Here is a 24,054-nt window from a genome sequence, read left to right on the forward strand (position 1 = left end):
TTGAATAATTCCAAATGTCTTATCCTCAGGTTCTTTGATCCTTGCTTTTGCAGCTCCAATCTGCTGTTGAACCCCTCTGGGCAATTGTTTCTTTCTGTTACTGTGGTTTTCAGCTGTTTGGTTCCTTTTCATAATTTCCATCTCTATCAATATTCTCTTTGTGTTCACCTATCATTTTCCCAATTCCTTTAGTTCTTTGTCCATATTTTCCTTTAGCTTTTTGAGAGTATTTAGGGCCATTTAAAAAGTCTCATATCTTCCTCATTATGGGTTATCCTGCTTTAATCTTCTTTGCCTGGGACAGGACTTCCTGTTTCTTGGTATGTTTTTTGTTTGTTTTTTAAATTTTCTTTATTAGAGAAGTTTTGGGTTTACAGGACAATCATGCATAAAATACAGGATTCTCATACACTACCCTATTGTTAACGCCATGCACTGGTATGGAACATTTGTTACAATTAATTTTAGCACATTTTTGTAATTGTACTATTAATTATAGTCCATGTTACAACTTAGGTTTCACTGTTTGTGTAGTGTAATTCCAAGGAATTTTTAAAAATACTTTATTCTGTTGCCATACATATAATCTGACATTTCCCCTTTTAATAACATGCAGATAAATATGTCAGTGCTGTTGATTACATTCACAATGTCATGCTACCAACACCACCATCCATTACCAAAACATTTCTACCATTCCAAATAGGAACCCTGTTCATTTTAAGCCTTAACTTCCCTTTCCCTATCCCCACTCCATCCCCTGGTAACCTATATTCTAGATTCTGACTTTATGAGTTTGATTATTCTCATTACTTCAGATCAGTTAGAAATGATCCCAAGCAGACTACTCTTGATTGATAAGGGTTAAAGGACTCTTCCATTCATTTTTACCCTGATAATGTTGTCATACTATGGTATAATCTTTAATTCTGTGTTCCTATAATACATTGGGTTCTCCAACTTGAGCATGTTATCAGAATTGTTGAGAGAAGTTATAAAAATACAGATATCTGGGCCTCATCCCTAGAGTTTCTGACCCAGGTCTGGAGTAGGACCCAGGAATTTGCATTTCTAACATGTTCCCACATGATGATGCTGATTGTGGTTTGGGACCATGCTTTGAGAACTGCTGCTTTAGTGGCTTGGCTTATGTAAATAAGTTGAGCTTTTCAAGAGTAGGAACCAGATGCTGCTCATTGCTTTCTCCTTCTCCGTAGCAGTACATAAAGGTAAGAGGTCTTAATTTTATAGAAACCAAGTATGAATTATATTACTGTCTTCAGCCTGATGATACCAAGAAGTTAGGCCTAAAATTGAGCAATCTTCTTAAGCTTTAGGTTAGGGTGAGGTTTATAGTTATGTTAAGCTTACTTTTAGGAATATGAATAAAATCAAGATTCTGCTAGAATTCTTTCTTATGGTTCCACCTCTTGATGTGTGTGTGTGTGTGTGTGTGTGTGTGTGTATAATTCTGTTTTGCTTAGTTTTTGCCATTACTAGGTAGTTGGCTACATGTAAGAATTTTCTTCCTGGGAAAATGGAGGCTATTGGAGTATTCCAGGTTCACGTTCTTAATATGCATACAGAACTGTTTCCAAGATCAGAAAGAGGTCAACAACTAATCCTATTGAAATAACTCTTAAATCATAATTAAATGTCATTTACTTGATAAGTTCTTTTAGGAAGAATAGATAATCTCATTCAGAATATCCAGGTTTCAAAAGAAATACCCGTCTGAATAGGTGTTATATGTTTGTGTATTATACAGAAATCACATACAACCCCCTCAAAGGAGATACGATGGTGGTTCTTAAAACATGGGGGTTTGTAGTTACCCAGCACTCTAAAGCCATAAAGATCTCCAGGGCCTACTGGTGATGAGGAAAGTGTTCATTCTCACACTTAACAGAAACCAGCCTGATAACATCACAGAACAGAGGCAAGACCAACATGAAGTACACCTCCTATCTGAGAAAGTTACAATTTGTTTTATTTTTTCTCCTATACCTAGATGAGTAACTTGACACAATTAGATTCTTATATACATTGCATCTAATTTTAGTCTTCTTTGGTGATAATCATCTTCTTCTTTTTCCTTCCTCAGATATCCAGAGAGTGGTACTCTAGAAATGAAAGTCAGAGATCTTCGACCACGAGCTAGAACTACTTTGAAATGGAATGAACTAAATATTGGTGATGTGGTAATGGTTAATTACAATGTAGAAAATCCTGGAGAAAGAGGGTTTTGGTTTGATGCAGAAATTACCGCACTGAAGACAATTTCAAGGACCAAAAAAGAACTTCGTGTGAAAATTCTCCTGGGGTAAGATTCTCTTCACTGATATAGCCATTTGATTTCCGAATTTATCAAGGACTGTCACTTTTAGGTATGAAGCATGTTTTTTAGTAAGACAGCCTATGAAGGATGGGAAATGTCCTTACTAAAGGAGAACTTCTTGAGAAATTTTTGCCAAGAATAGCAGCTAAATCTCCTAATTGGAGCTGTTATTTGGAAGCATCTTGGAAATAACTGAGCATTTTATGAGAGAATTCTGTACTTACCTCGCAGTAATTCTTAGAGATTAAACAGCATATAAAAGCATTTTAGTAGGTATGGTTGCTATCAGGATTTATGTTGCTATAATAATAATAGATTGTCTACCTAACCAGTTACCTGCTGGACTTCTAAGACTAGCTGAAATTTTCCTTCATAGCAGTCTTTAACTTGTGGAATTTAACAAGCTCAATGAAAAGAATACAAAATGCAGAATGCCACCTGAAATACCAAATCTCACAGATATTGCCACCATTAATTCTTTAAGAAATACTTTAAATGTTACCCCCAATTGGTATAGTACTTTTCAGTGTTCATAGCTACCTTTTTTCACTTGAGAAAATAATGTCTTTCTCTGTCTTACTCTATTCTTCTGAACAGAGTATTGGCTGAATAGTCATGAGTTTACTTGTTTGTCTGTGGTGACGTATATAACAAAAATTAATTTACTGTTAACAAAAACAAAATCTCTTTAAAATCTCTAGTTCTTTTTTTTTTTATCTTCATTTTATTGAGATATATTCACATACCACGCAGTCATACAAAACAAATCGTACTTTCGATTGTTCACAGTACCATTACATAGTGGTACATTCATCACCCAAATCAATCCCTGACACCTTCATTAGCACAGACACAAAAATAACAAGAATAATAATTAGAGTGAAAAAGAGCAATTGAAGTAAAAAAGAACACTGGGTACCTTTGTCTGTTTGTTTCCTTCCCCTATTTTTCTACTCATCCATCCATAAACTAGACAAAGTGGAGTGTGGTCCTTATGGCTTTCCCAATCCCACTGTCACCCCTCATAAGCTACATTTTTATACAACTGTCTTCGAGATTCATGGGTTCTGGGTTGTAGTTTGATAGTTTCAGGTATCCACCACCAGCTACCCCAATTCTTTAGAACCTAAAAAGGGTTGTCTAAAGTGTGCGTAAGAGTGCCCACCAGATGGTGGATACCTGAAACTATTAAACTACAACCCAGAACCCATGAATCTCGAAGACAGTTGTATAAAAATGTAGCTTATGAGGGGTGACAGTGGGATTGGGAATGCCATAAGGACCAAACTCCACTTTGTCTAGTTTATGGATGGATGTGTAGAAAAGTAGGAGAAGCAAACAAACAGACAAAGGTACCTAGTGTTCTTTTTTACTTCAATTGCTCTTTTTCACTCTAATTATTATTCTTGTTATTTTTGTGTGTGTGCTAATGAAGGTGTCAGGGATTGATTTAGGTGATGAATGTACAACTATGTAATGGTACTGTAAACAATCGAAAGTACAATTTGTTTTGTATGACTGCGTGGTATATGAATATATCTCAATAAAATGATGATTAAAAAAAAAAAAAGTAAAAATAAAAATAATAATGGAAAAAAAAAAAAGATCTGCAAAAATGTAAAACAACTATCATTCTTCTAATTTTTTTTAAATAGTGTTTTTCATCAAAAAATGTTTATATTAACTTGTAGTTTATTATTTTTAATGAATTAATATAGATTGTTAGTTTTAATTTCTAATGCAAGATCAGTAAATCTGTAGGCCTATGTAATTTTTAAGACTATAAAGGGATCGAGACCAAATAGTTTGAGAACCACTATATTAAAGTAATAGTTAATAACTCATAAAAAAAAAAAAAAAAAAAAAAAAAAAAAAAAAAAAAAAAAAAAAGAGTGCCCACCAGAGTGACCTCTCGGCTCCTTTTGGATTCTCTCTGCCACTGAAGCTTATTTCATTTCCTTTCACATCCCCCTTTTGGTCCAGAAGATGTTCTCCGTCCCACGATGCCAGGTCTACATTCCTCCCCGGGAGTCATATTCCACGTTGCCAGGGAGATTCACTCCCCTGGGTGTCTGATCCCACGTAGAGGGGAAGGCAGTGATTTCACCTTTCAAGTTGGCTTAGCTAGAGAGACAGGGCCACATCTGAGCAACAAAGAGGCATTTGGGAGGAGGCTCTTAGGCACAACCATAGGGAGGCCTAGCCTCTCCTTTGCAGCAACCGTCTACCCAAGGGTAAAACCTGTGGTAGAGGGCTCCACCCATCAAACCACCAGTCCCCTATGTCTGTGGTCATGTTAGCAACCATAGAGGTGGGGTAGGCGAATACCCCTGCATTCTCCACAGGCTCCTCAAGGGGGCACTACATACTTTTTTATTCCTTGTTTTTCTTTTCTTTTTTTTTTTTTAACTTTCCCTTCTTTTTTAAATCAACTGTATGAAAAAAAAGTTAAAAAGAAAACAAACATACAATAAAAGAACATTTCAAAGAGACCATAACAAGGGAGTAAGAAAAAGACAACTAACCTAAGATAACTGCTTAACTTCCAACATGTTCCTACTTTACCCCAAGAAACTTACCTAATATAGCAACATTTCTGTGAACTTGCTCCTACTATATCCATCAGAAATTAACAGACCATAGTCATTCCTGGGCATCCCCAGAATGTTAAATAGCTTATCTGTTCTTCTTGGATTATTGTTCCCCTTCCTTAATTGCTCTCTATTGCTAGTTCCCCTACATTCTACATTATATGCCATTTGTTTTACATTTTTCAAAGTTCACATTAGTGGTAGCATATAATATTTCTCTTTTTGTGCCTGGCTTATTTCGCTCAGCATTATGTCTTCAAGGTTCATCCACGTTGTCATATGTTTCACAACATCGTTCCTTCTTACTGCCGTGTAGTATTCCATCGTGTGTATATACCACATTTTATTTATCCACTCATCTGTTGGAGGACATTTGGGTTGTTTCCATCTCTTGGCAATTGTGAATAATGCTGCTATGAACATTGGCGTGCAGATACCTGTTCGTGTCACTGCTTTCCGATCTTCCGGGTATATACCGAGAAGTGCAATCGCTGGATCGAATGGTAACTCTATATCTAGTTTTCTAAGGAACTGCCAGAATGACTTCCAGAGTGGCTGAACCATTATACAGTCCCACCAACAATGAATAAGAGTTCCAATTTCTCCACATCCCCTCCAGCATTTGTAGTTTCCTGTTTGTTTAATGGCAGCCACTCTAATCGGTGTTAGATGGTATCTCATTGTGGTCTTAATTTGCATCTCTCTAATAGCTAGTGAAGCTGAACATTTTTTCATGTGTTTCTTGGCCATTTGTATTTCCTCTTCAGAGAACTGTCTTTTCATATCTTTTGCCCATTTTATAATTGGGCCGACTGTACTATTGTCATTGAGTTGTAGGATTTCTTTATATATGCAAGATATCAGTCTTTTGTCAGATACATGGTTTCCAAAAATTTTTTCCCATTGAGTTGGCTGCCTCTTTACCTTTTTGAGAAATTCCTTTGAGGTGCAGAAACTTCTAAGCTTGAGAAGTTCCCATTTATCTATTTTCTCTTTTGTTGCTTGTGCTTTGGGTGTAAAGTCTAGGAAGTGGCCGCCTAATACAAGGTCTTGAAGATGTTTTCCTACATTATCTTCTAGGAGTTTTATGATACTTTCTTTTATATTGAGATCTTTGGTCCATTTTGAGTTAATTTTTGTGTAGGGGGTGAGGTAGGGGTCCTCTTTCATTCTTTTGGATATGGATATCCAACTCTCCCAGCCCCATTTGTTGAAAAGACCATTATGGCTCAGTTCAGTGACTTTGGGGGGCCTTATCAAAGATCAGTCGGCCATAGATCTGAGGGTCTATCTCTGAATTCTCAATTCGATTCCATTGATCTATATGTCTGTCTTTGTGCCAGTACCATGCTGTTTTGGCAACTGTGGCTTTATAATAAGCTTCAAAGTCAGGGAGTGTAAGTCCTCCCACTTCGTTTTTCTTTTTTAGAGTGTCTTTAGCAATTTGAGGCATCTTCCCTTTCCAAATAAATTTGATAACTAGCTTTTCCAAGTCTGCAAAGTAGGTTGTTGGAATTTTGATTGGGATTGCATTGAATCTGTAGATGAGTTTGGGTAGAATTGACATCTTAATGACATTTAGCCTTCCTATCCATGAACATGGAATATTTTTCCATCTTTTAAGGTCCCCTTCTATTTCTTTTAGTAGAGTTATGTAGTTTTCTTTGTATAGGTCTTTTACATCTTTGGTCAAGTTTATTCCTAGGTACTTGATTTTTTTAGTTGCTATTGAAAATGGTATCTTTATCTTGAGTGTCTCTTCAGTTTGTTCATTTCTAGCATATAGAAACGTTACTGACTTATGTGCATTAACCTTGTATCCCGCTACTTTGCTAAATTTGTTTATTAGCTCTAGTAGCTGTATCATCGATTTCTCAGGGTTTTCTAGATATAAGATCATATCATCTGCAAACAATGACAGTTTTACTTCTTCTTTTCCAATTTGGATGCCTTTTATTTCTTTGTCTTGCCGGATTGCCCTGGCTAGCACTTCCAGCACAATGTTGAATAACAGTGGTGACAGCGGGCATCCTTGTCTTGTTCCTGATCTTAGAGGGAAGGCTTTCAGTCTCTCACCATTGAGTACTATGCTGGCTGTGGGTTTTTCATATCTGCTCTTTATCATGTTGAGGAAGTTTCCTTCAGTTCCTACCTTTTGAAGTGTTTTTATCAAAAAGGGATGTTGGATTTTGTCAAATGCTTTTTCAGCATCTATTGAGATGATCAATTGATTTTTCCCTTTTGACTTGTTAATGTGTTGTAATACATTGATTGATTTTCTTATGTTGAACCATCCTTGCATGCCTGGAATAAACCCCACTTGGTCATGGTGTATGATTTTTTTAATGTGTCTTTGGATTCGATTTGCAAGTATTTTGTTGAGGATTTTTGCATCTGTATTCATTAGGGAGATTGGCCGGTAGTTTTCCTTTTTTGTAGCATCTTTGCCTGGTTTTGGTATTAGATTGATGTTAGCTTCATAAAATGAGTTAGGTAGTGTTCCATTTTCTTTAGTGTTTTGAAAGAGTTTGAGTAAGATTGGTGTCAGTTCTTTCTGGAAAGTTTGGTAGAATTCTCCTGTGAAGCCATCTGGCCCTGGGCATTTATTTGTGGGAAGATTTTTGGTGGCTGATTGGATCTCTTTGCTTGTGATGGGTTGGTTGAGGTCTTCCATTTCTTCTCTGGTCAGTCTAGGTTGTTCATATGTTTCCAGGAAATTGTCCATTTCCTCTACATTATCCAGTTTGTTGCCATACAGTTGTTCATAGTATCCTCTTATAATTTTTTTAATTTCTTCAGGATCTGCAGTTATGTCACCTTTTTCATTCATTATTTTGTTTATATGTGTCTTCTCTCTTTTTGATTTTGTCAGTCTAGCTAGGGGCTTGTCAATCTTGTTGATCTTCGCAAAGAACCAACTTTTGGTGATATTTATCCTCTCTATTGTTTTTTTGTTCTCTATGTCATTTATTTCTGCTTTAATCCTTGTTATTTCTTTTCTTCTACTTGGTTTAGGATTGGTTTGCTGTTCATTTTCTAGCTTCTTCAGTTGATCCATTAATTCTTTGATTTTGGCTCTTTCTTCCTTTTTAATATATGCGTTTAGTGCTATAAATTTCCCCCTTAGCACTGCTTTTGCTGCATCCCATAGGTTTTGGTATGTTGTGTTCTCATTTTCATTCATCTCTACATATTTAGCAATTTCTCTTGCTATTTCTTCTTTAACCCACTGATTGTTTAGGGGTGTGTTGTTTAACCTCCAGGTATTTGTGAATTTTCTAAGTCTCTGATGGTTATTGACTTCTAATTGTATTCCATTGTGGTCAGAGAATGTGCTTTGAATAATTTCAATCTTTTTAAATTTATTGAGGCTTGTTTTATGTCCCAGCATATGATCTATTCTGGAGAAAGTTCCATGAGTACTAGAAAAGTATGTGTATCCTGGTGATTTGGGATGTAATGTCCTCTATATGTCTGTTAAATCTAATTCATTTATCAGATTGTTTAGGTTTTCAGTTTCCTTATTGTTCTGTCTGGTTGATCTATCTATAGGAGAGAGTGATGTGTTGAAGTCTCCCACAATTATTGTGGAAACATCAATTGCTTCCTTTAGTTTTGCCAGTGTTTCTCTCATGTATTTTGTGGCACCTTGATTGGGTGCATAGACATTTACGATTGTTATTTCTTCTTGCTGAATTGCCCCTTTTATTAGTACGTAGTGGCCTTCTTTGTCTCTCAAAACATCCCTGCATTTGAAGTCTATTTTATCTGAGATTAATATTGCTACGCTTGCTTTATTTTGGCTGTAGCTTGCATGAAATATTTTTTTCCATCCTTTCACTTTCAGTTTCTTTGTGTCCCTGTGTCTAAGATGAGTTTCTTGTATGCAACATATTGATGGTTCATTTTTTTTGATCCATTCTGCAAATCTATATCTTTTAATTGGGGAGTTTAATCCATTTACATTCAACGTTATAACCGTGAAGGCATTTCTTGAATCAGCCATCTTATCCTTTGGTTTATGTTTGTCATATTTTTCCCCTCTGTCTATTAATATCCTTTATTGTACCCATACCGAATCTCTTTAGTACTGAATCTTTCTCCAAGTCTCTCTGTCCTGTCTTTGTTTCTCTGTCTGTAGGGCTCCCTTTAGTATCTCCAGGAGGGCAGGTCTCTTGTTAGCAAATTCTCTCAGCATTTGTTTGTCTGTGAAAAATTTAAGCTCTCCCTCAAATTTGAAGGAGAGCTTTGCTGGATAAAGTATTCTTGGCTGGAAATTTTTCTCACTCAGAATTTTAAATATATCGTGCCACTGCCTTCTCGCCTCCATGGTGGCTGCTGAGTAGTCACTACTTAGTTTTATGCTGTTTCCTTTGTATGTGGTGAATTGCTTTTCTCTTGCTGCTTTCAGAACTTGCTCCTTCTCTTCTGTGTTTGACAGTGTGATCAGTATATGTCTCAGAGTGGGTTTATTTGGATTTATTCTATTTGGGGTTCGCTGAGCATTTATGATTTGTGTATTTATGTTGTTTAGAAGATTTGGGAAGTTTTCCCCAACAATTTCTTTGAATACTCTTCCTAGACCTTTACCCTTTTCTTCCCCGTCTGGGACACCAATGAGTCTTATATTTGGACGTTTCATATGATCTATCATATCCCTGAGGTCCGTTTCGATTTTTTCAATTTTTTTCCCCATTCTTTCTTTTATGCTTTCATTTTCCATTCTGTCATCTTCGAGGTCACTGATTCGTTGTTCAACTTCCTCTAGTCTTCTACTATGAGTGTCCAGAATCTTTTTAATTTGGTCAACAGTTTCTTTAATTTCCATAAGATCATCCATTTTTTTATTTAGTCTTGCAATGTCTTCTTTATGCTCTTCTAGGGTCTTCTTGATTTCCTTTATCTCCCGTACTATGGTCTCATTGTTCACCTTTAGTTCTTTGAGTAGCTGCTCTAGGTGCTGTGTCTCTTCTGATCTTTTGATTTGGGTGCTTGGGTTTGGGTTATCCATATCGTCTGGTTTTTTCATATGCTTCATAATTTTCTGTTGTTTTTGGCCTCGTGGCATTTGCTGAACTTGATAGGGTTCTTTTAGGATTTGTAGACCAATTGAAGTCCTTATCTCTAATTTATCAGATCTACAGCTTCGTGGAGTACACTTTCTCTAACTAACCAGCAGGTGGCGTCCACGAGCCACCTGTTCTCCACAAGCCAGTTCTCCCCTGCTTAGCCTTCTTGGTGAGTGGGGGAGTGAGTCTTGTGGGGTCCAATTGGTGTACCAAGCTTGCGTGTGTAGTTGGTGTTGCCTGCCCTGTATATGGGGCGTGTTTCTGGGCAGTCAGGGAGGGGGGGAGGTGGCTCTATCAATCAAATCTCCCTGGTGATCCTAGAGTTTTAAAGCTGCTGCAATAGTCTAATCCTTCAGTTCAGTCCTGCCACAGTTTGTCTCTGCCAGTGACCCACAAGTCCTTGGTATTGGCGTATGGCTCCTGAGACTTGCAAGTGGGCCCCTCTTCCAGGCCGTGCACCCCGGGTCCTCTGTTGAGGGATGACTGTGCTATGTCACAGGTGAGTGCCGTCCCCCCAGGGCAGTTCTGGGCTGCTGGGCTGTGTAGGGAGGCTCCCAGTCTGCTGAAATGATGGCTGAATGGGGCTTTGTTAATTCACACTGCTCTACCTTCCCAACTCTGGGACAATCAGCTGAGGTTGCAGAGAAGGCTAATGTCCACGCCCAGTTTTGTGGTGTGTGCCTGTTATTTGAAGCACTTCCGTCACACTGGGTTGTCTGGGGCAGTTCTGGGCTATGGGGCTGACGATGGGCAGGAGTGTTTCCTGTCCACCAGGATGATGGCTGTGAGCGGACACCCCCCTTTTCTTGGGAAGTTGTGGTGTTTAGTGAATTTTCTCAGCCACTGGATTATTGCGTTTTGTCTCAGAGCTCTCCTAGTTCTGCTCTTGACTTGACCTGCCCAAATTGCAAGTCTTTGAAGCTTTCTGTATTGGGCTTCTTAGAGTAATTGTTTTAGAAAAAAAAAAAGGGCCCTCCTTAGAGATCTAATGGGTTATTGGAATGCTAAGAGACAAAGCAAACAGGGCCATTAAGGAAAGGTCCACAGGGCAGAGAGATCAGCTTTTCTTCGGGATTTGCATATGCGCCTCAGGGCCCTTCCCCTTTCTATGTTCACCAGAACTCCAAAAATCCTCCGCTTTTATTTTGGAGTTTTTCGTGTTGTTTTTTTCTATGCCTGTCTCCTCTCTGTTGGGCTGGCTGCTCTCAGATTCTCTGGTGTCTGGTCTCAGTCTGTCTATGGTTGGAGTTTGGATCAGTAGAATTAGATTCCGATAAGGGCTGCCACTGCAGTTCTCCCTTCTCCTTCCCGGAGCTGACAGCCCCTTCTCCCATGGGACTGAGCCTGGCAGGGAGGGGCGCGGGTCCCCTGGCCACAAAAACTTACAGATTTCGCTGATCTCAGCAGTTGCACGTTTTCATGAGTGTTGTATGAAGTATGCCCAAAGTCAGATTGCTCTGTGGTGTCCAGTCCACACAGTTCCTGGCTTTCTACCTACTTTCCTGGAGGAGTAACTAAAACATACAGCTCACCAGTCTGCCATCTTGCCCCGCCTCTCCTCTAGTTCTTTTTTATAAATAATGTTTGGTAAATATCCTTTTGTATACATTTTTGTATATTTCTTTAGAATGAATTCTTAGAAGTAGACTGTTATACTGAGCTTTGGGAATTGTAGAATGATGATTTTACATGAAAGAAGCAGCCACGATGACACTCATGTCAATCTCTGGTTAGCTGGATTAATAGTGATATGGAGGTGACCAATCTGGGCGGAAGCTTCTGTTGTGGTTAATAATATAAAGCAGGGCTTGACACACTACAACCCACAGACCACCTGCTGTTGTAAACAAAGTGCTGTTGCAGCACAGCAAGACACCGTCGTTTATGGGTCATTTGTGGCTTCCTTTGTATTCATCAGTATTGTTGAGTAGTTGCAACTGAGACCATCTGTTTGCAAAACCTAATCTGTGTACTGTCTGGACCTTTATAGAAAAGGTTTGTAGGCTCCTGAGATAAAGAAAAAGAATGTTGTGAGAAGCTGCTGATTGCTTAGAAAAACGGATTTCAGAACTTTCTATAATCACAGACATGATTCTATTGCTAGACTTAAGGATGTAGCTCAGTTACAGACTTCTGAACAACTTGAAATTCTGAAATGGATATAAATCATGAAGAAAAGAAGAAGGCATCTAAATCAATTGGCTATGTAAGGAGCTTTCTTGAGTGTAGAAATTATACAAAACGCATGTGTACACAAGACATTACTCATAGCATTGAGCGAAAAAGCTTACTATTTTAAAAAACGTTTCCCTGAGTGATTCTGAGGTGTAGCTATAGTGGAACACCTGGTTTTAGGGACTTAAACTAAGATCAGATAGACGTTATGGGTGAACAAATACAGATTCAATAGACAGAATTCGTATATGACATATATGTCAATTGTAAAATACACTGTCCTGTATTTTGTTCTCCCATCATTTAAGTTCTTACCAGAAGTTTATGAATACTAGAGCCAAAAAGGAGCCTATAGGGCTTGTTTGTGGATGGTAATATTTTCCATGATTAGGAATTTTTTCTCTTCACTGGAAAGTGGGTAAATAACTAGGATAAAGTTATGCATGCATTCTTCTGTTGATAGATTTTTGTTATTTCCAGTTTTGACCTGTTGCGAAGTGTTGCTGTGACATTCTTGCACTTGTGTGCACATGTACATTGGTTTTTCTGGGGTGCATGATGTCTAGGTGTATGATTGCAGGATTGTAAACTCCAACTTTAGTGGATAGAACCAAATATTTTTTAAGTGGTTGTGCCAGATTACACTTCCACAGCAGTGTGAGAGTTCCCATAGCTCGGCATTCGCATCCATGTTTAATTTTGTTTTGTTAGACTTTAACTTATACTAATGAGGTGAGTGTATAATAAAATAGTATCTCATTATGCCTTTAATTTGCCTAAGGGAACATGCATATTTCTGTTTTTAATTTGAGTACTGAACAGTGAATATACCTCAACTGTCCAAATGTAGATATCAAATTTTTCTGGTTTGCTAGAGCTGCGATTATGCAGAATACTAGAAATGGATTGGCTTTTATAAAGGGGATTTATTAGGTTACAAATTTGGAATTCTAAGGCCATAAGAATGTCCAAACCAAGGCATCAACAAGAGGATGCCTTTACTGAAGGTAGGTCGATGGCGTCTAGAACACCTCTATTACTGGGGAAGCACATGGCTGGCATCTGCTGGTCCTTTGCTCCCTGGGTTCTGGTTTCAAAATGGCTTTCTCCAAAATGTCTCTGGGCTTCTGTGTCTCTTAACTTCTCTCTCAGCTCCAGTGAATCTTTGCTTGTTCTCCCAGGTGTCTCTCTCTAAGTGTCTGGGGGTCTTCTCTTAGATTCTGTGGGGCAAACTCTGGATTACATATCTAGCTTCTCTCCAAAATGTCTTTCTCAGCTTTTCTGAGCTCCTTCTCTCCATGAACTCTCTTAAAGGACTCCAGTAATCAAGACCCACCCTGAATGGGCAGGTTCAAACCTCTGTGGAAATAATATAATCAGTTCTCACCCATGATTGATTGGATCACATCTCCATGGAAACAACTTAATGAAAAGGTCTCACCCAACAAAATTGTATTAAAAGATCATGGTTCTTCTGGAATCCATAGCAGCTTCAAACTGGCACACAAATTCTATTTTTCAGTTGTAGTTTCCTGTTTTATTTTTACTTTAGTTTTAAAGAAAATTTAAAACAGGAATTTAGGGTTTAAACTCATTTTTCACTGTATTTTTGTTCACTTACTACTGTATATTGCATATAATACCCTGTGAAGTTATACAAGAAGATAATTTATCTAGCCTCACTAAAACTATGGATATATCTTATTTTCAGTGTTACTTTTATGGGGTTTCATTATTTACTAAATTTTATCCATACCTGTTTTATAATAAAATCTGTTCAGTAGTATTCTTATCACCGAATAAACCATTTTTACAGAATACAAATTTAGTGTCAATAGCAAAGCTGACTGTGATCCAACCTTACTGTCCTTCCTCCCTGTTGCTTAAATATGCAAACCTGCTCCTGCCTTGGGGCCTTTACCAGTTGCTGTTCCTTCTGCCTGGTCTGCAGCACATGGATGTCTATCTGGTTTGCTCTGTCTCTCATTACAGTTCCATGCTCAAGTGTCACTTCAGAGAGGCGTTTCTTGATCATCTATGTAAAATCACACATACACGTGATATGCCTAGGTTACTTGAATTCCCCCTTAGACTGGCTTACTTTTTTTGTAGTGTTATCACCTGACATTTATTTGTTTCTCTGATCCCACGTCTGTTAATTTCCTGTTGCTAATGCGACAATTTACCACAAATTTAGAGGCTTAAACAATAAAAATTTATTGTCTTATAATTCTGGGCTAAAATCGAGGTATCAGCAGGGATGCTTTCCTTTCAGGAGACTGTAAGAGAGAATTTGTTTCCTTACCTTTTCCAGCTTCTAAAGGCCTCCAACATGGCTTGATTTCTGAACCCCTCCCACTATCTTCAAAGCCAGCAAAATTGCATCTCCCTCTGACCATTCTTCAGTAGTTACATCTCCCTCTGACTCGTTCTTCTGCCTCCCTCTTTCAATTCTTAGGCAGTCTCTTTTCCCATGTAAGGTAACAACACATTTACATGTTCCAGAGATTAGGATAGTAACATCTTTTAGGGGACTACTGTTCTGTGTATCACACCAATGGAATATTAATGCCTTGATTTTTGTTTGTTGCTATGTGCCAGGCTCTGTTCTAGACAGAGTATTTAGCAAATAGAGTATTTCATAGATTCTGAGATGCACAGCTTTTGGTATTTTAACATCTCTGAAGTCAATATATATCTAAAAATTGCTACTGAGCTGACTAAAGTTCTTCCAGAGAAGATTTGAGTTTGCTTTGTCCAGGCACTTAGGTGTGCCATTTAGATTTAATTTCTCTGCTGGACCATTTTTAGATAATGCAGGTAGTGTGGATTCAGACCTGCAAACCAGCATGATTCCTAACTGTGGCTCAGTTCTCAGAGGATGATTTTCCTTATACCTAATGGTAATATTGAAACAAATATGATTACTTTCTATATCTGTGAGGTGGTTTATTTCCTGTTGATCTTTAACGGAGAGAAGTGGCTTCTGTTTGTTGTCCCCCGCTTTATTTAGGGGTTCTTAGACTGCCTCTTTCCAGTTCAATTTTGTTGTAGTATAACATAAAATAATGTTTTACAATTGTTAACTTATTAGCATCGATGAATTAGGATAGTCCTTGAAGGAATGAATTGATAATTTATTTACCTGTTTTAGTTGTGATACATGACTTCATCAGTTTTCAGTTTTTTTGATAAGGAAATATCTATGGTACGCCTTCAGCTGAAATGATAGATAAATGGGTGAAAAAAGTGATTTTAGTGTTTTGAAGCAGTTATTGTGACATTTATTGAAGCACTTGGAGGTCTTCTGCTTCCAGCTAGGGGGGAATAGCTGGCAGTAGACCAGAACTCTTTTTTTTTTTTTTTTTTTTTTTTTAAGACCAGCACTCTTACCTAAAACAACTAGAATATTCAAATAGAAGATTGGTATCATTTGTTTGAAGGCAGCAGAGAGATAGTGAGGCAGCAAGGGGCAATGATTCTGGAAAGGGAAGACCTCAGGGCAGCTAGCTTTTGTAGTTCCCTTTGCACTGGAGAATCTGCTAATTCTGGATATAGTACAAAGCCTAGATGAGAGTTACTGAGGGCAGAGGTGGGGACAGCAGAGCTTTTGGTAGATAGTTTGGTAGTTTTAAGTAGAAAACATGGCCTGTTTTCCCCTCAGGACTTTTGCCGTCTACTAGAGTTCTGTTCTGCAGAAAACTAAAAACATATGTAAAAAGCGGAGTGGACTTTTCGGTAGTCTTAGAAGGCAAACATTAGATTTGGGCACCATTGATGGAATGGCCCCCCAGAATACAACATGCTCTTTTTCAGTTGAAAACTTTTAGATGATTAGGGCAAAACAGGTAAACTAAACCTTGCCAAGGCTATAAGCCAACCTGGACTCAGCATAACTGCAGATTTAAACCACTGTGGTGGTTTAACATCTGCCCAGTAGGATAACATCTGAAGCCTCTTAAGTTTTATATATGCCACCAATGAACCAAAAATATTGTGCTGCCAAAGACAAGACAAAACAAAATAATCAGAAGCTAGAAGAAGAAAACCCAACAACAGAAGTGTTCCCATAGTGATTTCAATTCAAGTTATCAGACAGGGACTTTAATGTAACTATAATATGCTGATGTAATCAAGAAAATAGGTGAAAAGATAGAGAATTTTAATGGAGAATTAGAATCTATAAAATAAGTAGATGAAATTCTAGACCTAAAAAATATAGTACCTTAAACTAAGAACTCATTAGATTGCTGTAGTGTCAGTTAAGACACAGAAAAAGATAGGATTAGTGAACTGGAAGGCAAGTCAATAAAGAATGGAAAACACAAAAAAAGAGCATTAGACATCTGGAATTTGGTGAAAAGTTCTCATTGGAGTTGCCAAAGAAGAGAGAACGGGATGGAAACAATATTTGAAAAAATAATAGCCAGAATTTTCCAAAACTGATAGACTATTTCAACCCTAAGCATATTAATTATAAAGAAAACACATGGCAGCATATCACAATAAGACTACTGAAAACTAAAAGAAACGAAGGAAAAATAACTGACTTTCATTAGAAACAGTATAAGGTAGAAGACAATGGAATGGTATCTGAAAGTGCTGAAATTAAAAAAAAAATCCCAACTTAGAAATATATTTCTTTCTTTTCTTTTTTTTTGATATATAATATTTTTTTAATAATTCAATTTTATTGAGATATATTAGAAATATATTTCCAATTAAAATATCTTTCAAAAGTGAAACTGAATTGGAGACTACTAGTTTAGTAGACTGAGCCCTCCGTCTTGGGGCTTGGCCTTATGTAGCTTGTTACTGCAAAATAGAGGCTAAACCTACTTGTAATTGTGCTTAAGAGTCACCTCCAGAGAATCTCTTTTGTTGCTCAGATGTGGCCTCTCTCTAAACCTTCTCAGCAGGTGGATTTGCTGCCTTCCTCCCTTTGTGGGACGTGACTCCCAGGGGTGTAAATCTCCCTGGCAGTGTGGGATGACTGCTGGAGGTGAGCCTGGACCTGGCATCGTAGGATTGAGAAAGCCTTCTCTACCAAAAGGGAGAAGAGAAATGAAACAAAATAAGTCTCAGTGGCTGAGAGATTTCAAAGGGAGTCAAGAGGTCATTCTGGAGGTTATTCTTATGCATTATATAGATATCGTTTTAGTTTTTAGTGTATTAGAATAGCTAGAAGGAAGCATTATTCACAATTGCCAAGAGATGGAAACAACCCAAATGTCCTTCAACAGATGAGTGGATAAATAAAATGTGGTATATACACACAATGGAATACTATGCAGCAGTAAGAAGGAACGATGTCATGAAACATATGACAACTTGGATGAACCTTGAAGACATAATGCTGAACGAAATAAGCCAGACAAAAAAAGAGAAATATTGTATGCTGCCACTAATGTGAACATTGCTGGGGGAGAATACATGGGGTGGTGGGCTTCCCCACCTTGATGATGATTGCTGATGTGCTCACAGACATTGGGGACTGGTGGTTTGATGGGCTGAGTCCTCAATCATGAGACTTGCCCTTGGGAAGACTGTTACTGCAAAGGAGAGGCTAGGCCTGCTTATGATTGTGCCTAAGTGTCTCCTCCTGAATGCCTCTTTGTTGCTCAGATGTGGCCCTCTCTCTCTAGCTAAGCCAACTTGGCAGATGAAATCACTGCCCTCTCCCCTACGTGGGATCTGACACCCAGGGGTGTAAATACCTCTGGCAACGTGGAATATGACTCCAGGGAGGAATCTGGACCCGGCATCATGGGATGGAGAACATCTTCTTGACCAAAAGGGGGAATGTGAAATGAAATGAATTAAGTTTCAGTGGCTAAGAGATTCCAAGGGGAGCCAAGAGGTCACTCTGGTGGACACTCTTATGCATAATATAGATAACCCTTTTTAGGTTCTAATGAATTGGAATAGCTAGCAGTAAATACCTGAAACTATCAAACTACAACCCAGAACCCTTGAATCTTGAAGACGATTGTATAAAAATGTAGCTTATGAGGGGTGACAATGTGATTGGGAAAGCCATGTGGACCACATTCCCCTTTGTCCAGTGTATGGATGGATGAGTAGAAGAACGAGAGCAAAAAAAAAAAAAAAAGCACCCAGTGATCTTTTTTACTTTAGTTGTTCTTTTTCACTTTAATTTTTATTCTTATTACTTTTGTGTGTGTGTAATGAAAATGTTCAAAAATTAATTTTGGTGATGGATGCACAACTATCTGGTGGTACTGTGAACAACTGATTGTATGCTTTGTATGGCTGTATGGTATGTGAATATATCTCAATAAAATAGAATTATTAAAAAAAGAATAGCTAGAAGGAAATACCTGACCCTAACTGCAGTCCAGTATCCTTGATTCTTGAAGACTGTCATGTAACTGTATAGCTTATGTGGTGTGACCTCATGATTGTGAAAACCTTGTGGCTCACACCCCCTTTGTCCAACATATGGAGAGATGAATAAAAAAGTGGGGACAAAAAGTAAATGAATAATGGCGGGGGGCAGGGGGTTGGGATGTTTGGGATATTCTTTTTTACTTTTATTTTTACTTTTATTCTAATTTTTTTTTTTTTTTTTTTGAGTAATGAAAATCTTGAAAAATTGTGATGAATGAACAACTATATGATGATACTGTAAACAACTGATTGTGTACTGTGGATGATTGTATTGTATGTGGCTATATCTCAATAAAATTCCATTTTAAAAAGTGAAGCTGAGGTAAAGATGTTATCAACAAACCTGAGAGAATTCATTATGAATAGAACTGCACTAAAAGAAATACAAAAGGGATCAGAAGGAAGATAATCCTGGATAGAAACGTGAAAATAGGGGAAGGAATTACAAGCAAGGGAAAGGTAAAATATATGGGTAAATATAAATAATAGTAGATTTTAAAATATATGTAGGAAAAATGCATGGCTATATTGCAAAACATGAGAGAGGTGAATGAAGTTTTGGGATTCTAGTATTACCAGGGAAGTAGTAAAAGTAAAATTTACAGTAAATTAATATGTCAAGTGTACATAGTGCAGTCTCTTGGATAACCACAAGAAAACTAAAAAAAGAATGGTCAGCAAATTAATAGAGGGAAATGAAATAAATATTTGATTAATCTAACAGAAGACAACAGAGTAAAAGAAACATTAAAGAGGTAACATAGAAAGTATAAGGTGAAATGGCAGAAACAAAACCAAATATATCAGCCGTTATATGAACTAAAATATTCCTATTAAAGACAAAGTTCAGTAGACCCGATTAAAATGAAAACCCCATTGTTAGTTACAAGAAAGGCTCCTTAAATATAAGGAAACAAGTTAAAAATTAAAGGATGCCTGGGATTCTAGGAAGATGATAACAGCATAGATTTTTATTTTCTCCACACGTCCTTATAAAAACATACAGAACATTTGGAATATCTAATCCAAAAACTCATGGGAAACATGTACAGCAAAACAGGATGATGAGATGTTGCCATAAACCACAAGATAGCTAGTGAGATAAACAACTGAAGCTACAAGACCTGGGTGACTGTGCAAGAGGAAGCAGAGGGGTAGCTGTGGATGTATGGTAGATTCAAGAACTCCAAAAATAATAAATTAGTTAGCAAACTAATGTGACAATAGCAATCATGGTAGCCATCTTCCAAGATGACCTTCAGTGATTCCTGACTTCTGGTATTAATATCCTGTGTAGTTCCCTCCCACAATTTACCAGGGTTGGTCTGTGTGACCAGTAAAATACTATGACGAAAGTGATGATATATCATTTCTAACATTAGGTTATAAAAAGATTACAGCTTCCATTTTGGACTGCCATGTCCTGAGGATTTTCAGGCAGCCTGTGAATCTTCTCCCAATCAACTCTTTAGATGAAACTGCAGCCCTGGATGACAGCTTAACTGCAACCCTCATGAGAGATCTTAAACCAGAATTACCCAGCTAAGCTGTTTTTGGATTCCTGACTTCTCAGAAATCATGAGAGAATTTTTGTTTTAAGCTGCTAAATCTTGGTGGTATGTTTGGTGGGATGCATTTGTTATGTAGCAATAGATAACTAATAAGGCAGCTGTAACTAGTAAGAGTACTGTCTCCAGTCTATATAGTAAAGTGAATTTTGATAAATGTATATAGACCTGTGAAAACACCACCAAAAAATAGAGTATTTTCATCATTCTAAAGGTTCCCGTAGGTCCTTACAGTCACCCCCTTTCCACCCTTGGCTCCAGGCAATGACTAATCTGCTTTCTGTCTATATTTAGATTTTAAGAGCTATAGTTTTGAATGCTTCTCAAAACAAAATCAAAAACAAAAAAAATTGGGGGAGCCCCAGCACTATAGATTAGCAAAGCTAAGTGAAATCATACCCTTATAAAAGTTCAGGAAAATTAATATTTAAGAAAAAATTAGCAAATTAAAACAATTACTGTTAAATTCCATACCAAGTTAGAAGGAAAAGAGAGAGTAAGGAACATAACACCAATATCCTTACACACAAGGAAAACATGCCACAAAGACACACATGAGCCAAGGATTTTGTCTATCCAGGTTCACTTGTGGTATAAAGGTTGCAGACAAACTGTCATCAACTTGCAAAAACTGGGAGAATATTGTTTCCATGAGGCTTTCCTGGGGAATCTAATTTTAGAGAACTAACTTCTGGTACTCAAGACTATGGAAAATAATTTGACATAAAGAGTGGTGATAAATGTGAAAATTATCTGTACATTTTGAACTAGGACTAAATGAGAATATAAGGGAGAAAATATGTAAAGACTATATTATCTAACAGTTTAGATACATTACAGCTGTAAGAAATGGGGAAAACATAAAAAATTTTAAAACTCTTCAGTAATCAGATTGACAACTGGTGAGAATGTCTTGAGCATAATGTAGAATAAAGCACAGTAGTATTTGTGGCATTCTAATTTAGGTATCCCTGGTATCTTTGAGAACGAGGATTCTCCGGTTGGGGCAAATGGAGATACAGATGTATAATTAAAATTTAAAAAAAAAGATACCCTTTAGTCCTGAATTTTAACTGGAATTATTAGTATGAAGTCATGAGGTATTTTGTGTGAATGAGTGTATTTAAATTATGTAGCTGTGTACACTGAAGAAGCCTAGAAACAGCAATCAACCTAGTAACAATAAGCTTTCCTACTGCCTGAATTGTGGTCTTCCTATTTCATACCAAAAGACTTCAGGCTAGGAGCAGGAAATGTATAAGGTCATCTTGGAAGCTCCCATTGGCCAAAGATGGGACAATTTGAATATCAAGTAGGAAAATAAACTGCATCAAAATGTATTTAAATCTATAAGTTCATAGTAATACAGAATCTCTTTGATCACCTGTGGAAGATGTTAGAGAACTATTTGTTTTAAAAACTGTTAAAAGAAATTATTTAGCCTGCTTTTATTATATGAACTGTGCTCCTGCCTAACCAAATGGTTGATGAGGATCAGGTTTCTCTTTATAGAATTATTCCTGCAGATAAATGGGAAGGGAATGATAGAATTGGAATATCAACGTTTAACAATCTCCAGTGAATTACTAGATCTAGGCCTTGAGCATTAGTGGCTGCTATCATCGAGGAAGAGACGCTAAATAACAAGGTGCCTGCTGATGGAAATAGACCTGTGAAGTAGTCTTACCAAAAAAATGAACCTGAATCTGATTAAGCCTCTAGAGCAAGGCAAATTTTTCTGTAAAGGGTCAGATAGTAAATAGTTTAGCCTTTGGGTGCCAGATGATCTCTGTAACAATTACTCAACTTGGAAGCTCCCATTGGCCAAAGATGGGACAATTTGAATATCAAGTAGGAAAATAAACTGCATCAAAATGTATTTAAATCTATAAGTTCATAGTAATACAGAATCTCTTTGATCACCTATGGAAGATGTTAGAGAACTATTTGTTTTAAAAACTGTTAAAAGAAATTATTTAGCCTGCTTTTATTATATGAACTGTGCTCCTGCCTAACCAAATGGTTGATGAGGATCAGGTTTCTCTTTATAGAATTATTCCTGCAGATAAATGGGAAGGGAATGATAGAATTGGAATATCAACGTTTAACAATCTCCAGTGAATTACTAGATCTAGGCCTTGAGCATTAGTGGCTGCTATCATCGAGGAAGAGACGCTAAATAACAAGGTGCCTGCTGATGGAAATAGACCTGTGAAGTAGTCTTACCAAAAAAATGAACCTGAATCTGATTAAGCCTCTAGAGCAAGGCAGATTTTTCTGTAAAGGGTCAGATAGTAAATAGTTTAGCCTTTGGGTGCCAGATGATCTCTAACAATTACTCAACTCTGTCTTTGTAGCTTATTAAAACAGCCATAGACAACACATAAACTAGTAAGCATGACTGTGTTCCAGTAAAACTTTTATTTATAGAAACAGGCAGCAGACCAAAGTTTGCTGACCTCTCTCCAGATGCAACTAGCAATTTACTGGAAATCAAATGATCAAAAAACTGTTTGAACTATATTACAAGTAGTGTTAAAATCAGGACTGTGGAACACTCCATAGGACAAATGATGGGGTTTCTTCAATGGTATCCTGTAAGGAAGAAAGAGATAGTATGGGAATTTATAGACCTGGGCTTTAAAAAATGCAAAGTATACCATAATGGTTAGGAAGATAGATCAGTTATAAGACAGCAGAAAATTAAGGAAGATTAATGTAGATAGAATTCTTCGGGAAGGGTCTAAAGGGGTTGTGGTTGGGAGGGTGCATGACATGGACTTTTGGAGTAGCTTACCAAGTTTTATCTCTTGTCATGATTGGTAATTATAAGAATGTACATCTTTATAATTGGCTATGCTATACATTTGTTAACATAGTTTCTGCATTTGTGTATATAAAAGAAAAGATGAAAGGATGGAAAAAGTCACCAAGTAAATGCTAACCAGATGTTCCGGTTTGCTAATGCTGCCGTTTTGCCAAACACCAGAAATAGATGGGCTTTTATAAAAGGGTTTATTTGGTTACAAAGTTACAGTCAGAAGGCCATGAAAATGTCCAAATGAAGGCATCAACACGAGTATACCTTCACCGAAAGAAGGCCAGTGGCATCCGGAAAACCTCTGTTAGCTGTGAAGGCACATGGCTGGCGTCTGCTGATGCCAGGTTGTGTTCCAGCTCCGCTCTCAGCTCCTGTGTGTTCTTCAAACTGTCTCTTGGCTCCAAGCAACACTGTGTTCCTTCTGTTGTCAGCTCTTTATATGGCTCCAGTGATTTAATTAGAGACACCTCCATGGAAAAATTCAATCCAAGTTATCACCTACGGTTGGGTGGGTCACATCTCCATGAAAACAGCTTAATCCAAAGATTCCAACCTAATCAATACTAACACGACAGCCTCCACAAGATTGAATCAAAGAACATGGCATTTTGGGGGACATAACACATCCAAACCAGCACACCAAACAAGGGTAGAATTGATGCAGGATGCATAACTAAAGATAAAAAGAAACATTTCATAAGAAGATATAAGCATTCTAAATTTTATGCACCCAATAGCATAGCTTCAGAAATAACAAAAGTTGATAGATTAAAAGAAATAGACAGATCCACAATCATAGAAGGAAACTTTGAAGAAGCATAGGTGAACAGGTATAAGTTGAATATATGACAAATACTTATTATTTGAAACACTTTCTTTTTAACAAGTGGTCATCTTATTTTTGCCCAGAAATTTATTGTATTTATTGGAAATGTATGGAAATCTTCTAATTGACAGCATTTTGTTTTATCTAGTCTTTACATTTACTAAATAGCGATCTTCTTATACCACATTATATAAAGAATGAAAACTCTGGATTTTTCCCACTTAATATTACATTAAAGATTCTCTTAGCTTTGAA

The 24,054-nt window shown here is 37.3% G+C and overlaps 1 protein-coding gene across 2 annotated transcripts in view; it reads left to right on the forward strand.

Moving 5' to 3' along the window:
• The window catches only part of UHRF2 (ubiquitin like with PHD and ring finger domains 2), a 109,774-nt gene that overhangs the window by 51,514 nt on the left and 34,206 nt on the right, over positions 1–24,054 (forward strand). For both annotated transcript variants that reach the window (XR_005210613.1, XM_037797123.1), the window contains exon 4: positions 2,105–2,323. Coding sequence is in view for 1 of the 2 variants with exons in the window: in XM_037797123.1 (XP_037653051.1) it covers positions 2,105–2,323 (219 nt within the window). In the remaining variant the exon portion in view is untranslated. The remainder of the gene's footprint in view (positions 1–2,104; positions 2,324–24,054) is intronic.

Source organism: Choloepus didactylus, chromosome 10, assembly GCF_015220235.1.
Source record: "Choloepus didactylus isolate mChoDid1 chromosome 10, mChoDid1.pri, whole genome shotgun sequence".
NCBI lineage: Eukaryota > Metazoa > Chordata > Mammalia > Pilosa > Megalonychidae > Choloepus > Choloepus didactylus.